Source organism: Pongo pygmaeus, chromosome 14, assembly GCF_028885625.2.
Source record: "Pongo pygmaeus isolate AG05252 chromosome 14, NHGRI_mPonPyg2-v2.0_pri, whole genome shotgun sequence".
NCBI classification, from domain to species: Eukaryota; Metazoa; Chordata; class Mammalia; order Primates; family Hominidae; genus Pongo; species Pongo pygmaeus.
In genome coordinates, this window is record NC_072387.2 from 57,844,411 (window position 1) to 57,860,597 (window position 16,187).

Genomic DNA, 16,187 nt, shown 5'->3' on the forward strand with positions numbered 1-16,187 from the left:
GAGAGACAGAAAAGGGGCTGGAGGGGCAGCTGAGGGATAAATGGTGCTTTTTTGACGGGTGATGCACGTCTTGTGCAGGAACTACCTGAAAACTTGTGAAGACATTAGAAAGAAGAGCCAAGACCCAAAAAGAGAATTGAAGGTGCGAGGGAAACTGTCATGCCCGCCCTGCCCTGGTCTTCTCATCCGGGTGCCTGTTCCCTGGCTGCAGGTCACGTGCCACACCTTGATTCTGATGGGCATAGCACATTGACAACTGAACAAAGCCACCCGGCTTGGAAATGGTCCCTGGTCAAGGTGAAGGACATGCCTGGTGCTACCAGATGCCGCCGGGCAGCTGCAGGCACACCCTCTTCCTTCCTCCCACACCCTCGGTAGCACAGAGCCTCATTCATCCAGGCCAGCAGGTCACAGCCATGGGAATGTCATGCTCAGTTCCCAGGGAAAAGGGCAGAGGCTTTTTCCCCTGCAGAAGAACCAGTCTGCACCTAGGGCCTTGCCCGTTTTCCCCAAGAGTCCTGTGATTATATAAGCATCATCTGTCCCTGATGCTGTGGTCCTGGTCAAGACCTCTCCAGGGCGGGGCTGGGGTGACACAGCTAGGCCTTGGCCTGGAGTTCAACCACCCTTTGTCCTGATGGCACTTTATGAAAACACTGGTCAGCCTGGTCTCTGGGATAACAGGGTTACAAGCCTCTGAATGACTAACTGGCCCTCAGAACTAACTGGATCAAATACAGACTTTGGGATGATATTGCGTGCACCCAGGCCGGGTGGAGACCTAGACTGAGCATGGACACTGCCATGGAGAAAGGACATGGGAACCGTGGGGTCCCCCTGCTGCCCAGCCACCCCCATCACCCCGGATTGAGGTGGGATGTAGGTTACAGATAAGGTTAAAATACAAATGGAGGCAGGTGAAAGGGTGGGTGGGTCCCGAGGTTTGAATCGCAGCAAGGAATGGATCGCTTCCTCTTCACCCAAACCTCAGCTGCTCCCTAAATCTCAGTGACCCCCAAATCGGTGCCTCTGGCCCACGTCTTTCTTGAGCCCCAGACTCATTTGTCCAACGACTGCCTGGACATCTCCACGCCACATCTTCAGGCACAGGACACTCGTGTGCCTCTGCCCCCCATCCCAGGCTCCCTGTCTTGGCTGAGCACATCACCTTCTACTCAGGTCACCCACGCCACAGGCCCATGTCCTCCAGAAATGGTTCAGCTATGCCTGGTCAATAGTAAATCCTAAGTATCTCCCAAGTTCTATGGCTGCTGCCTCTGGGCTCTGGGTTTAAATCCTGCACCACCATCTGCTCACTGTATAATTGGGCGAGCAACCCTCTCAGTCCCTGTTTCCACGTCTGTAATATTGGGATTGTGAAAGATGTCAGAATCAGAATGGAGCCACTTTTGTTAAAAGCAAATCCTGACAAATAGAGCCAAGGGAAGGCCGTGAAGAGAAATATTCTCATGCATAAATGCCTAATAACAAAAACCACGGGAGACTATGAAAACTGCAACCTTGCACAAAAAATGCTTCTAGGAGGACACCTGCCCAGTAACTGCCTGTCCAGCCTTGGACTGGTGTCCCTCTTGCAATTAACCCTTGTAGCCAAGGATCATTACTTCAAAGCAACAATACAGTCCTCACTTTCCTGTTAAAAACCTTTGCCTTCCTTCACCTCCCTGAAGGCACATGTGCTTTTTACTCTGGCAGGCATACTCCCTGGCAGTGCCCTATTCCTGAGTAAACATCACTTTCTTTGAGAGCCACTCTCTGGTTGTTATTTAGGTTGACAGGATAATCACAGTACGCGCCTTATAAGGTGGTTCTGAAGACTGATGTTAATACTCTAAAGCATCTGGAGGGGGACTGACAGCAGCACCGAATTCGTGCTTGCTGTTACCAGCAGGCGCTCATCATTCCACTCTCCCTCATTGTTCCCCCTCCAGGGCCGGCTCCAGAGCTTTCCCCGCCAGACACGCAGGTGTTCAGGTCACTTCCTGAATAAAGGCCAGCCGCCTTAATGATGGCGTCAGACCCTTAGCTGCGCATTCAAGGCTCCCTCCCGGCCCTCTCACATCCCCACATGCACCGGACACAAGCGCACACGCCTCATCATTTTCCAGCCACGCTTCGTGCCCACGGCCCTCCCTGCAGTGGGAGTCTCTCGCTCTGGTGACGGGGCTAACGTGGGCGCCCAATCTGAGCCCAGCACGTCACCTACTTTACCTCGTTGGTTCCCACAACAATCCCGTGAGGCAGGTCCTCTTTTGGCCTGTTTCCCAGAAGCTCGGTGATTCTCAAGAGGGAACAGCTAGCCATGGAGCCAGGATTTCAGTCCAGGTGTGGCCGTTCCCAAAGTCCAGGTGGTTCTAGTTAATCCACACAAACCTCTCATGAGTAGATGACATTTCAAAGAGAAAAGGGACCTGACGCCTCCAAGATGGGAAAGGATGGTAGGAGGGTGTATGTCAGCATCTCCCCAGGGCAGAACACATCTGGGGGCATCTGCAATGTCTGTTTCGCTAAGCATGAGTGCGTTTCCACAATTCCCTCTCCGGCAGGTGATGAATTAGGGTTGGTCCCAAGAGCACATCGTGTCAGCTGTGAGGGGAGGTGAACTGGGGCGGGGCCGGTGTGGTCGCAGCTGGCTGGCGTTGTCAGAGACCTCTGGCTCCCCTTGTTGTCAGGGTTCCCCATTCCCTGCACCTCCCCCTTCAGCTTCGCCACAGTGGGCCCAGTAAGGGGGGCTCTGCACTGAAGGGTGCCTGCCCTTCTGTAGGTCCACCATGTCCTCGGGGTCGGCAGTGGGATCTGCCCTTTCTCCCGGGCTCCTCACCTCCTGTCTATCCTCCCTTCTCTGCTGACTTGGCCCCAGTGCCAGCTGAAGGGGACGGACTTACAAAGGCCTCTGACTCCCCTGCCCCACGAGCTCCCACCATCACAGGAGGCCTATAGTAATCCCGGTGTGTCACTCGGTGTCCTGTCCCAGGATCCATCCCTAACCAGCAAGGAGAATGAATTCAACCCAGATGTTAAATGAACGAATAAATGAGTAGTTGAATACATATTTTTGCTATTTTATAGCTTTAAATATCAGAACTAAAACTAAAAGTGATCTTATTTTTTCCAGCCTTCCCTAAAGGATAAATTATTAATGTATATTGCAACATATTCTCCAAAGGGGCCCTATGATCACAGCATTTTAAAGTAACACAGATGGCTCTCAGTGGAGTGATTAAATTGCATCTGTGTTACATTGGTCGATGGTAAAGGGGTTGCGGCTTTTTGTGTGTTTTGATGGCGACTTTATTTTAGGGTATTGTAACTGCACATGCTCCTCCATGAGGAGGAAGTGATGAGGGAGGGCGGGGACCCTAGCAGATATTGGATGTGCATCCACCATGAACTTCAGCCTCTGTAGCCCCATGGTGCTGGGATCACTGGGAAATGGTGGAACGGCTGGCTGAGTGACAATTGCTCCTGTCAGGAAATCTAAGCTAATATTATGTCCAACTGAAAAAGAAAGCCCAGAAAACAAAAGCAGGTGCAGAACTGCAATCTGAAAAAAATTTTTTAACACTTTATTTCATTATTTAATTTTATTTTCTACAGATGAAGTCTCACTACGTTGCCTAGGCTTGTCTCAAACTCCTGGACTCAAGCAATCCTGATCCCCCACTCTGCCATACCCGCCCCCCATCCCCAGCCCACCCCCATCTCCACCTCCCAAAGTACTGGGATTAGAGGCATGAGCCACTGCCCCCGCTGCGATGTGAAACTAATGCCTATGTCAAGTTGAACTACTGCTCAAAATATTGGAGAAGTTCAAGAATTTCCCTATGCTATACAGAGGTCTAATTAGATCTTCCAGACATCAGACAACCAAGTGAAGTTAAGTTACCTACCCCCTTGAATGAATCTAGCTTTCGAAATCTTTCCGCTGAGTTATCCTTTAGCACTGGTATCCAGGATTCCTTTTTCCGTGGGGGCCGGGAGGAGATGAAGTTATCTGTCCCAGGGTGGAGAGCTGAAGAACAGGCCGAGGGGCCTGAATTCACAGCCTGGTTTCCAAAGACATGGACCTTGGGGTCAGCCCTGGCCATAAATCCTGGCTCTGTAGCCAGCTGTCTGATCTGGAGGGAGTTACTCACCCTCTCTGTGGTCCAAGTTTCCCTCCGTCAGGTGGAGGCTTGAGTGAGATGTCTGTGCGGGCTTAGTGCAGACCAGGCCGAACACTCAGCTTTGCTCTGCTTATTATGGCAGCTACATAACAGCAGTTTCCATGTTTCAAAAACGAAATCACACCTTGTTTACATCCATCTTCAATCTTTTCAATCTTTTTAGGTAGACTAAGTCTAGCTTTTCAGGGTCTCCCAGTAGTATATGTTTCAGACCTTTATCTAACTGTAAGCCCCCAATACGATATTCAAAACCTTTCCGAAAGAATACCCATGAAGAGATGGTGTTCATTCATGCCACGTGTATAATATTATTTTGGATAAAATGGTAAAACAAGTAAAAGACATAAAATCGTAATGTCCTCTAATATAACAGGCCAGCAAGATTTGTAAATCGGTTTTGAAACAACTATGTTTTGACATTAAAAATGATTCCAGGAATCTTTGAGTTTCATTTTCCTTCACATTGTTACTATCACTTTCAGTCTTATATAATTTCTAGACTGTGCTATGGCTCACAGCAGCTGTGTCTCATCGGAAATGCGGACAAACCAGTCTGGCTGGTGAGGGGGGCTGTGGAAAGCTCACAGCCCCTCCTTGGACAGCCACATTGCTCCCCCAGAGCCATCAAAGGAGGTCCGCCCATGAGGCTGAGGGTCTGGGACATTTCCAAGGGGAGGGTGCTCCTGAGTGTTTTCTCCAGGAGCAATCCTAACTTCTGGGCAGATGCCTGGCTCTGGCCAAGACCCTGGTCCAAGAACATTATGATCTCAGTCCCTGCTGGCCTAACGCTAGGACCCTCCCAGCTGGGGAACCTCCCAGGCAGCAGTGGGGGAGAGTTCCACATGGTTTCTGATGCCCTGGACCATCCGTAGTTCACAGCCTTGATAATGAAGGCGAGAGAGAGAACAGGAATTGGCCTCGGGTCACTGTGGGCTTGTATCTAGGGTATCCCACACTAGGTTCGGGATCTTTCAACCACTCAGAACCTCAGTGTCCTCAATTATAAAATGGGAAAGACTCCCAGGTATGGGGAGGCATCAACAGTGGGATGTGTAGATTTAGTGTTCAGTAGGCGCTGCCTAGTCAATGGTGGTTAGTGTCGCTTGGACGATGGGACGGGTGCAGGGTCACTGGTTGGTGGGGCGTACAGGAAGGTGTGCTGGGGCCCTGGGGCAGCATAAGGCTTTCCCTGCCTGGAACGGTGGCAAGAACAAACACAGCCACACAACATGCAATGGAATGAAACCAACCAAGAAGTGTGTGGTATCTTTTATTTAGTCAGTCTTCATTTAAATGTGTGCTTTTGAAATCACTAAATACGACCTTTTCAGAATTCAATTCTCACAGTATTTACAGTGAACTTTGTGCAAACAAATCTGCCTGCGAGCTTCCTGCTCCCCCTTTCACATTAATAACTTACAAATTCAGATCACAACAAAACCCCGGACTCTAGTTTTCTGTTTAAAAGGTACTGAGCTGGGATAATGGGTTGCTAGGAAAGAGCTAATGCAAGCTCAAAGGAAATAAAATGTTTTCTTTATCAGAAAAGAATAATAACAAGGCCTCACTCTCCAAAGGAAAACATACATCCCAAGATGTTGTGGAACAGTATTAAGTAACCAAATACATTTCCAATGGTTATTTCACCTTCATTTTTTATACTTACACTCATCTCTTTCAATTAAATAAGTGAAACCAGCAAAGTGCAATTCAAAGGGACTCTGAACTGTCAGGGAATGTTATAAAAATAATCTGACGTCAGTGACTAAAGAGTGCGGGTCATCAGGCTGCCGGCCGGCCTCCTGCAAGGGCACTGGCCAGGGAGGCCACAGCTGCCAAAGCGGGGAGGTGCGCCAGGCCCCACATCACCTGCCTCGGGGTCCATATCAGGCAAGAAAGAAACACACACCTGGGCCTAGCCAAGGGTGGTGCCCTGCCAGGTAATTCTTCAGTACAAAATCTACAAAGGGGATCAGTCCTGGAGAACACATTTCTCTTCACCTCTCTAGGCAGAGAAATACCTGGCTGAAGAAAAACTACACAACACTCAAGTAATGTAAAAAGGGAGGGTTCCTGTGGAAGGCAACGATTCATGATTTAGAAACTGAAGTGTAAAAAATACAGATCAACAATTGTGCCTTTCATTCTTGTAAAATATCACTTTAAAATCCCGTTTTAGATGCTTGATGTCTGAAACAAAACCACGGCCTTTTAAAATATTTTTGATTCCAAGCCTTTTTATAAGGAAGAGGAATTAACACCTCAATCATCCTAGTCGCAAGAGACTATTCAGGACCAAAACTGTATAGGCTTTCTATGTGTTCACTAAAGACTGTGATGGGCAATTAGAGAATGACAGCTTATTAGAAAAAAAATTGCTTTTATCAACATCTGATACAATGGCTCTGAAAAAAATTTATTGATGGATCTGAGAATTTTTTCACACACGAATCATTTCTCCTTCCAATGGTTACTGATACTGATAAAAGTTCCCCACTGAGACTCCCTGGACCCATGGTTTGTGCCTGCTGGGCATCCCACTACGGTGATTCCTGCTCTAAAAGACACTTACAGCAGAAAGCATTCATCCATGACCATTATGAAGGAAATATTCTGTCCCTCACTCACCCTCTGGAAGTCAGTATGGAACAGCAGTGACTCTATCCAGAGCCACATGTTCACAGTTCTCTAGCAAGCAGGTCACACCCTGTGGGTTCCCTATTCCCCGTGACGCTTGTTTGATCCATCCTCTTCCTGCTCAGTTGCTCCGCTGCTCACCTGGACTGCGGAAGGCATGGGTGCACCCACTGAGGCCACGCTGAGGAGCTGGGATGGAATGCAGGACAGGGAGTGAGGGGAGACTGAACTGAGAGGGAGCACTGGATCCTGGGAGGTGTGGATGCACTGATTACAGCCCAAAGACATTGGCAGCAACAAAGGACACACAATGACTGAAAACATTAACGTTACCTTCTGGGATCTCTCAGTGCCCTGAGCGATCTGTGTGTCTACCTACAGACGGGCAAAGCATTTTTGCACCCTGGCCCCATTCCCAGTTCTCCCCTGAGAACTCAGTCCTCCTTGAAGACTTGATGATGCCTGTCAATTGAGCTCCCATTTAGCGGCTCATGGTGCCCAGGGGCTCACATCTGCAAGTTGAAATTGCTTTTATCAACATCTGATACAATGGTTCTGATTTCACATAAATAATCACAGACTTGACTAAAATGAATATATTATTCTAGGTTAATTTTTTTCCATTCAAATGTTTATATTCCATCTACCCAGAACAATTACAACAGAAAAAAATAGGCACCTCCAAAGTCTTCCCAAGAATGATGACTTTCTGAAATGACACGCTGTACAAACTGGACAAATGAGACGACTGACTGTGACAGGGGCCGGGGAGCTCTTCAAGGGGCCGTTTTCTTCAAGTCTCGGATCTGTTTAATCAAGTAGTTCTTCTCGTCAGCGAACTGCTCATCATCCGTCCTTTCTTTTTGGAAGCTGCTCAGAAACTCAATGAGTTTGGGCTGATTTTTTAACAGGATCTCCACAATAGGCTGTGTTTTGTGAGGACTAGCCACAAACACCTGAAACAAAAAGAAACAAATACTTAGGAGTGCAAGCCAGGGACCTCACCCACGCTACAGCAGTGCAGGCCAGGGACCCCACCCAAGCTACTCACGTTTCATGCGTGACTGATATTATTAATGTGTAGAAGCCCCTGACTCTAATTCTCAGTGAGGGTGATCAATACAGTCACACACCACATAACGACATTTCAGTCAATGACAGACCATGTATACGACTGTAATCCCATAGCACCATAATGGAGCTGAAAAATTCCCATTGCCTTGTGATATCGTAGGTCAGTGCATTTACTCATGTGTCTGTGGTGATGCTGGTGTAAACAAACCTACTGCCCAGCTAGTTGCATAAAATTCAAGCCCATACAATTATGCACAGTGCATAATACTTGATAATCAACGACGATGGTACTGGTTTATGTATTTACTATACTATACGTCTAATCATTATTTTAGAGTATACGCCTTCTACTTATTAAACAAAAAGTTAACTGTAAAACAGCCTCAGGCAGGTCCCGCAGGAGGTATCCAGAAGAAGGCACTGTTATCGTAGGAGGTGACAGCTCCATGGGTGTTATGGCCCCTGCAGACCTTCCAGGGGGACAAGATGTGGAGGTGGAAGCAGTGATACTGATGATCCTGACCCTGTATAGGCCGAGGCTGATGTGAGTGTTTATGTCTTAGTTTTTAACAAAGAAGTTTAAAAAGTAAAAAATAAAAAACTTTAAACATAGAAAAAGCTTATAGAATAAGGATATGAAGAAAGAAAATGTTTTTGTACAGCTGTATAACGTGTTTGTTTTAAGCTGTGTTATTGCAAAAGAGTAAAAAAGTTTTAAAAAATTAAAAAATAAACCTTTTATAAAAGTAAAAAGTTACAGTAAGCTAAGGTTATTTTTATTTATTTATTTATTTTTGAGACAGGGTCTCGCTCTATTGCCCAGGCTGACGTGCAGTGGCACCATCATAGCTCACTGCAGACTTGAACTCCTGGGCTCAAGCGATCCTCCCACCTCAGCTTCCCCAGGAGCTAGGACTACAAGTGCATGCCACTGCACCTGGCTAATTTAAAAAGTTTTTTGTAGAGACAGGTCTGACTATGATTGCCAAGGCTGGTCTTGAATTCCTGGTCTCAAACAATCCTTTCACCTTGGCCTCCTAAAAGCTGTGGGATTACAGGCATAAGCCACCAGGCCTGGCCTTAAGGTTAACTTATTATTAAAACAAGAAAAAAAATTTTTTAAATCAATTTAGTGTAGTCTAAGCAGTGTTTATAAAGTCTACAGTAGTGTACGGTAATGTCCTAGGCCTTCATATTCACTCACCATTCAATCCCTGACTCCCCCAGAGCAACTGCCAGTCCTGTAAGCTCCATTTATGGTAAGTTCCCTATACAGGTGTACCATTTTTTCTCTTTTATGCCATTTTGTTACCGTATCTTTTCTATGTTTAGATACCCAAATACCATTGGGTTATAATTGCCTGCAGTATTCAGTACAGTAACATGCTGTACAGATTTGTGCTCTAGGCGCAATAGCCCACACTGTATAGCCTAGGTGTGTGGCAGGCTCCACCACCTAGGTCTGTGTAAATGCACTCTGTGATGTTCCCGCACAGACGACATCGCCTAGTGAGCGTGTTTCTCAGAATGACTCCCTGCTGTTACGTGCCGCAGGCTTGCACTTCATCTTTCCTATCACTCTCCTAAGTCACTAGCTAGGAGCACGTGGGAGCTATCTATGAACATTTCATATTTGACTTTGTTTTACTTTTGAATATTTGTTCTTAATTATAAAATCTTTCAAACAGAAAATAACATAACAAATCCAGTATACTTACCTCACAAATTGAATAGATTTTGCCATTATGCCTCAAGTGTCTCTTTTTAATCAAATAAAACATTACAAATGGAACCAAACCCTCACCTTCCACCTTTCTCCTCCCACCCCCAGCAGTGTGCCACCATCTCTGGGCACATTTTAATCCTTATCCTCCTATTACATAGATATTTAAACATAAACAACATATAGTATAAGTGAGCTTATGATTTTTAAACATAATTTATTTTTTGAACACATAATATCATCACCTAATTCAAAATTCAAAAAGGACAAATGTGAATAGTCCTCCTCTCACCTTCCCTCCCTGGAGGTCACCAATGTCACTGCTTGTCACATATATGAAGCTTTAAAAATTACAACTGCTGGGCCAGGCGCGGTGGCTCATGCCTGTAATCCTAGTACTTTGGGAGGCCGAGGCGGGTGGATCACGAGGTCAGGAGATCAAGACCATCCTGGCTAACACAGTGAAATCCCGTCCCTACTAAAAATACAAAAAGTTAGCCGGGCGTGGTGGCGGGCGCCTGTAGTCCCAGCTGCTCAGGAGTCTGTGGCAGGAGAATGGCGTGAACCCCCAGGAGGCGGAGCTTGCGGTGAGCCCAGATCGTGCCACTGCACTCTAGCCTGGGCGACAGAGCGAGACTCCGTCTCAAAAAAAAAAAAAAAAAATTACAACTGCCCAGGTCCTACCTCCCAGATACGTCAACTCAGCAGGTCTGTGGTGGATGTCTAGCATTCTGTATTTCTATGAAGTTCCACAGAGATTCTTATGTGAACTCCTGGTGGAAACCACGATCTGATACTGACTGGTGCACTATTTTGTAAAAGACACACTCCTTAGTTACTGCTACATACAGGACTAAATGACCAGAATGCAGATCAAAGTGTCTCTGAGCCCTACACAGCTCTCTGATGTGATGGTCTGGCCTCCCGCCTCTGCCTGGCACCCCCTCTGCCCACCCATCCCTGTCCCATAGCTGTGCAGTGCCCAACTCTACAGGGAACACACTATGAAAGGGCCTAGTTATGGGGCAGTGGGGGGTTCATGGCTAAGCCTTTAAGGTTCCTCCACCCTAGCAAGTGTGGAGAAGGAGAAAACTACCCTAGGATGTTGAGTACCAATGTGGGGAATACAAGACTGCGGAGGCTCCCATCCCAGGAGGTGGCGATGACATTACATTTCCGGGTTTGGAACAGGAAGGCTCATGGTGTGGGTGGCATGAGAGCTAGTCCATGAGTCAGGCAGAGAATGTTTACACGTGGTGGTAAGAAAAGCAGCATTCCAGGAATACTGAATTGTCCCACTGCAGGCTCTGAGGTGGGCGGGACAGGACGTGGGAGCAACAGTAAGAATGAGTAAGGGCAAGTGGGAGCTAAGGCGGCGCCGGCTCTGGAACCTGGGTTCAAATTCCACCTCTCCTACATGTTAGCGGTGTGTCCACCAGCAAAGTTTTGTTATCTAGAAATAAAAGGACCTCTGCCTGTCTGGGTGGAGAGAATGTGCTGGAGAACATCAGCAGCGTCAGCACAAGTCTCCTGAAAGCCTTCTGTTGTCACTGTATGTGGGGACTCGTGCTTGCTGGAGGCAAAGTGCCTGAACTGAATTCAAGGCCTCGTCACTGCCCCATCACCCTAATTCTGGTCAACTATACACACGACCGTGGGCGGCCAGTTCATAGTCCTCCCAGCTGGTTGTCTTCATTCATGGGGGTAAATGTTTCACACTCATCGAACACTTAACCCTCACGACAGCCCTGAGGTATAAGAGCTGTTATCCTCATCTGTTAATAAGGAAACAGGCTGAGTCATGTGAATAAACTTGACCGCATAGTATTATGGTTAACAGCGCAGACTCAGAAGCACACAGCCTGGGCCCAAATCCTAGCACCACCACTTATTAGCTATATGATCTCACAAAACTTGTTTACCTCTCTGTACCTCAGTTTCTTCATCTGAAAAATGGGGTTGATGACAGTACCTGAGTGCCATTAGGTAACTGTGAGGTTTAATGAGAACAGTATATGTATTCTACTCCATGCATTCAAATGGTAAATGGCATATACAGCATGCACCATTCAAATGCATGGAGTAGAACACATACACTGTTGCAAAATTGCTTTTGCCAGGCTCACAGAACTAGCAAGGGCTGAAGCTGAGATTAATCCCAGGATGCTTGTTCTGAGAACTGATGAAATGTGACATTTTACCAGGTGACGTTCAGAACTAGAAATCAAAGCCCACAAATCTGATACTCAGTTCATTTGGCCAATTTAGTTCTGAAATTGTTCGTAAATATGATATATAAATTCTTCATGTTTCTGTTCTTTCCATCAGAGGTCGTGGACTCACTGGCACAGCAAGCGCTAAGGAATACAGAGCCCTCTCTGGGAACACTGCACGTCCCTGTGGTCACGAGTGGCTCATGATGAGACAGTCTCTTGGCAGCCCACATGGCTTACTTACAGTGAGCCCACCCCTCAGCCAGGCCAGGGGACCCATAACAGAGAAGGAAAAGGGTTTCCTAAGCTTCTGCTTGGTGGGTCTACAGCCATGGGGTGACAAGGAGGAACTGACCTTTGACCTTCTGGGTTATAAAGTATCCTAGGCTCCTCTTAAACAACCAATGGGAAATAGAAATCACAAAGAAAATCAGAAAATACTTTGAGACAAATGAAAACAAAAACAAAATATATCAAAACTCATGAGATGCACCAAAAGCAGTGCTCAAGGGCAAATTTATAGCTATAAATGCCTACATTAAAAAAGAAAGATCTGGACCGGGAACGGTGGCTCATGCCTGTAATCTAGCACTGTGGGAGGCCAAGGCGGGTGGATCACGAAGTCAGGAGTTCGAGACCAGCCTGACCAACATGGTGAAACCCTCTGTCTACTAAAAATAGAAAAATTAGCCGGGCATGGTGGTGTGCGCCTGTAATCCCAGCTATTCAGGAGGCTGAGGCAGGAGAATGGCTTAAACCCAGAAGGCGGAGGTTGCAGTGAGCCAAGATCGTGCCATGGCACTCCAGCCTGGGCGACAGAGCAAGTCTCCATCTCAAAAAAAAAAAAAAAAAAAGAAAAGAAAGATCTCAGATTAGTAACCTAGTTTTATAGCTTAAGGAACTAGGAAGTGAAGAACAAACTAAACCAAAGCAACCTAAGGAAGGAAATAATAAAACTTAGAGCAGAGATAAACAAAACAGAGAACAGGAAAATGACAGAATCAATGAAACCAAAAGTTGGTTCTTTGAAAAAAATCAATAAAATTGATAAACCTTTAGCTAGATTGACTAAGAAAAGAAAGAAGACTCAAATGCTAAACATCACTAACGGCCTTATAGAAATAAAAGGGGATTATGAGAGACTGCTATGAACAATTATATACCAAAAAATTAGATAACCTAGATGATGACATGGCCAAATTCCTAGAAACATGCAGACTACCCAACCGACTCCAGAAGAAACAGAGAATCTGCAGACCTCTGACAAGAGATCAAATCAGTAACTTTCAACAAAAAAGAGACCAGGACCAGATGGCTTCACTAGTAAATCCTACCTAACATTTAAAGAAGAATTAACACAAATCTCTCTCAAATTCTTCTGAAAACTATAAGAAATGGGAACACTTCCTAACTTATGATACGAGGCCAGTATTACCCAAATACCAAAGCCAGAGAAAAACAACATAAAAAAACTACATACCAGTATTCTCTATGAATAAAAATGCAAAAAATCCTCAAGAAAATACTAGAAAACCAAGTCCAGCACTGTATCAAAAGGATTCTATAACATGACCAAGTGGGATTTATTCCCCAGAAATACAAGGGTGGTTCAACATAAGCAAATCAATCAATGTAACACATCACATGTACTGGGTTAAACTGTGTTCCCCAAAAAGATATGTTCAAGTCCTAATTCTCAGTATCTGTGAGCGTGATTTTATTTGGAAACACAGACTTTCTTTACAGATGTACTCAAGATAAGATGAGGTTAATACTGGCATAGGGTGGGCTCTGCTCCAATGACTGGTGAACTTTGGACACAGAGACGCTTAGGGATATAGAGGAGAACACCATGTGAAGATGGAAACAGAGATGCTTCTATAAGCCAAGGAGCACCAAGGACCTCTGGCAACCACCAGAAGCTGGGAGAGAAGCAAGGAAGATTCTCCCTGAGAGTCTCCAAAAGAAATCAATGCTGCCAACGCCTTGATTTTGGACTTCTGGCCTCCAGAACTGTGTTTTCTGTTGTTTTAAGCCATTCAGTCTGTGGTACTTTGTTATGGCAGCCTAGAAAACTAACACAAGCATACCACATTAGCAGAATATAGGGAAAACACATGATCTTCTCAATTGATACAGAAAAAGAGTTTGATAAAATCCAACACCTTTTCATGATAAAAACACTCAACACGGAGGCTGGGTGCAGTGGCTCACACCTCTAAACCCAGCACTTTGGGAAGCCGAGGTGGGCGAATTGCTTGAGCCCAGATATTCAAGACCAGCCTGGGCAACATGGCAAAACTCCCTCTCTACAAAAAATATAAAAATTAGCCAGGCACCGTAGTGCACACCTGTAGTCCCAGCTACTCGGGAAGCTGAGGTGGGAGGATCAATTGAGCCTGGGAGGTTGAGGGTGCAGTGAGCTGTGATGGTGCCACCACACTCCCATCTGGGCAACAGAGTGAGATGCTGTCTCAAAAAACAAACAAACAAACAAAAAACACTCAATATAGGACATTTGGATATTCACATGCAAAAGACAAAGCTGAGCCCTTATCTTACTCTAAATAAAAAGTAAAATCAATCAAAGACCTAAATATAAGAGCTAAAATTTTCACAGGAAAATACAGGGTAAATTTTCATAATGTTGGATTTGGCAATGGTTTCTTAGATATGACACCAAAAATACAAGCAATGAAAGAAGAAACAGGTAAACTGAACCAAATTGAAAACTTTTGTATATCAAAGGATACTATCAAGAGAGTGAAAAAAACACACAGAATGGGAGAAAATATTTGCAAATCATATATCTGATCGGTGTTTTGTATCCAGGATATATAAAGAACTCTTACAACTTAACAACAGCAACAGAAAACCCATTCCAAAAAGGGGAGAAGAACTTGAACAGACATTTCTCCAAAAAAGATATACAAATGGCCAATAAGCACATTTTAAAAATCCTCAAAATCACTAGTCATTATGGAAATGCAAGTCAAAATCACAACGAGATACCACTTTGCACCCACTAGGTTGACTGCAAAAATGAAACAAAACAAAAAAACAAAAACAAAAAAACCCTGACAGTAACAAGTGTTGCAAAGATGGTCGGAGATAAATTGAAACCCTGGGCCAGGAATGATGGCTCATGCCTGTAATTGCAACACTTGGGGAGGCTAAGGTGGGAGGATCACTTGAGCCCAGGAGTTCAAATTCAAGACCAGCCTGAGCAACACAGCAAGACCCTGTCTCTACAAAAAATTAAAATATTAGTTGGGCATTGTGGTGCACATTGTAGTTCCAGCTGCTCAGGAGGCTGACGCAGCAGGATTGCTTGAGCCCGAGAAGTTGAGGCTGCAGTGAGCCGTGATCACACCACTGCATTCCAGCCTGGGTAACAGAGCGAGACTGTGCCAAAAAAAAGAAAAAAAAAGAAAGAAAGAAAGAAAAGAAATTGTTGCTGGTGGGTATATAAAATGACACAGCCTCTGTGGAAAATCGGCTGTTCCTCAATAAGTTCAACAATGAATTACCATATTACTGAGCAACTCCTTTCCTAAAAATGGAATACATTGTTCAAACAAAAACTTGTGTAGTAGTGTTCATAGCAGCACTATTTACAATAGCCAAAAGATGCAAACAACCCAAATGTCCATTAACTGATGAATGGATAAACAGATTTGTGCTATACCCATGCAATGGAATATTATTTGGCCATTTAAAAGAATGAAATACTGGGCCGGGTGCAGTGGCTTACACCTGTAATCCCAGAGGCCAAGGCAGGTGGATCACTTGAGGTCAGGAGTTCATGACCAGCCTAGCCAACATAGTGAAACCCTGTCTCTACTAAAAATACAAAAATTGGCTGGGGGTGGTGGCGGATGCCTGTAATCGCAGCTACTTGGGAGGCTGAGGCAGAAGAATCCCTTGAACCTGGGAGGTGGAGGTTGCAGTGAGCCGAGATCGTGCCACTGTACTCCAGCCTGGTGACACAGCGAGACCCTGTCTCAAAAAAATTAAAACAAAATAAAAAAAAGAATGATGTGCTGATGGATCATGCTACAACATGGATGAACCTTAAAAACAGTGTATGAACAAAACACCACACAAAAGGCCACACACTGTATAATTCCATTTATATAAAATATCCAGAATAGGCAGATCCATGGAGCCAGAAAACAGACTAATGATCGCCAGGGGATGGAGGTGAGGGGCAATGGGGAGTGACTGCTTACTGAGTACAGGGTTTCCTTTTGGGATGATGAAATGTTCTGGAACTAGATATTGGCGATAGTTGTACAACATCGTAAATACACTAACTGTTACTGAATTGTACACTTTAAAATGGTTAATGCT

The 16,187-nt window shown here is 45.3% G+C and overlaps 1 protein-coding gene across 11 annotated transcripts in view; it reads right to left on the reverse strand.

Moving 5' to 3' along the window:
* Positions 1-5,444: 5,444 nt before the first annotated feature.
* The window catches only part of CAB39L (calcium binding protein 39 like), a 141,747-nt gene continuing 131,004 nt past the window's right edge, over positions 5,445-16,187 (reverse strand). For all 11 annotated transcript variants that reach the window (XM_054445833.2, XM_054445828.2, XM_063650876.1 and 8 more), the window contains one exon: positions 5,445-7,780. In XM_054445833.2, the coding sequence (XP_054301808.2) occupies positions 7,601-7,780 (180 nt within the window). In that variant the 3' untranslated portion in view covers positions 5,445-7,600. The remainder of the gene's footprint in view (positions 7,781-16,187) is intronic.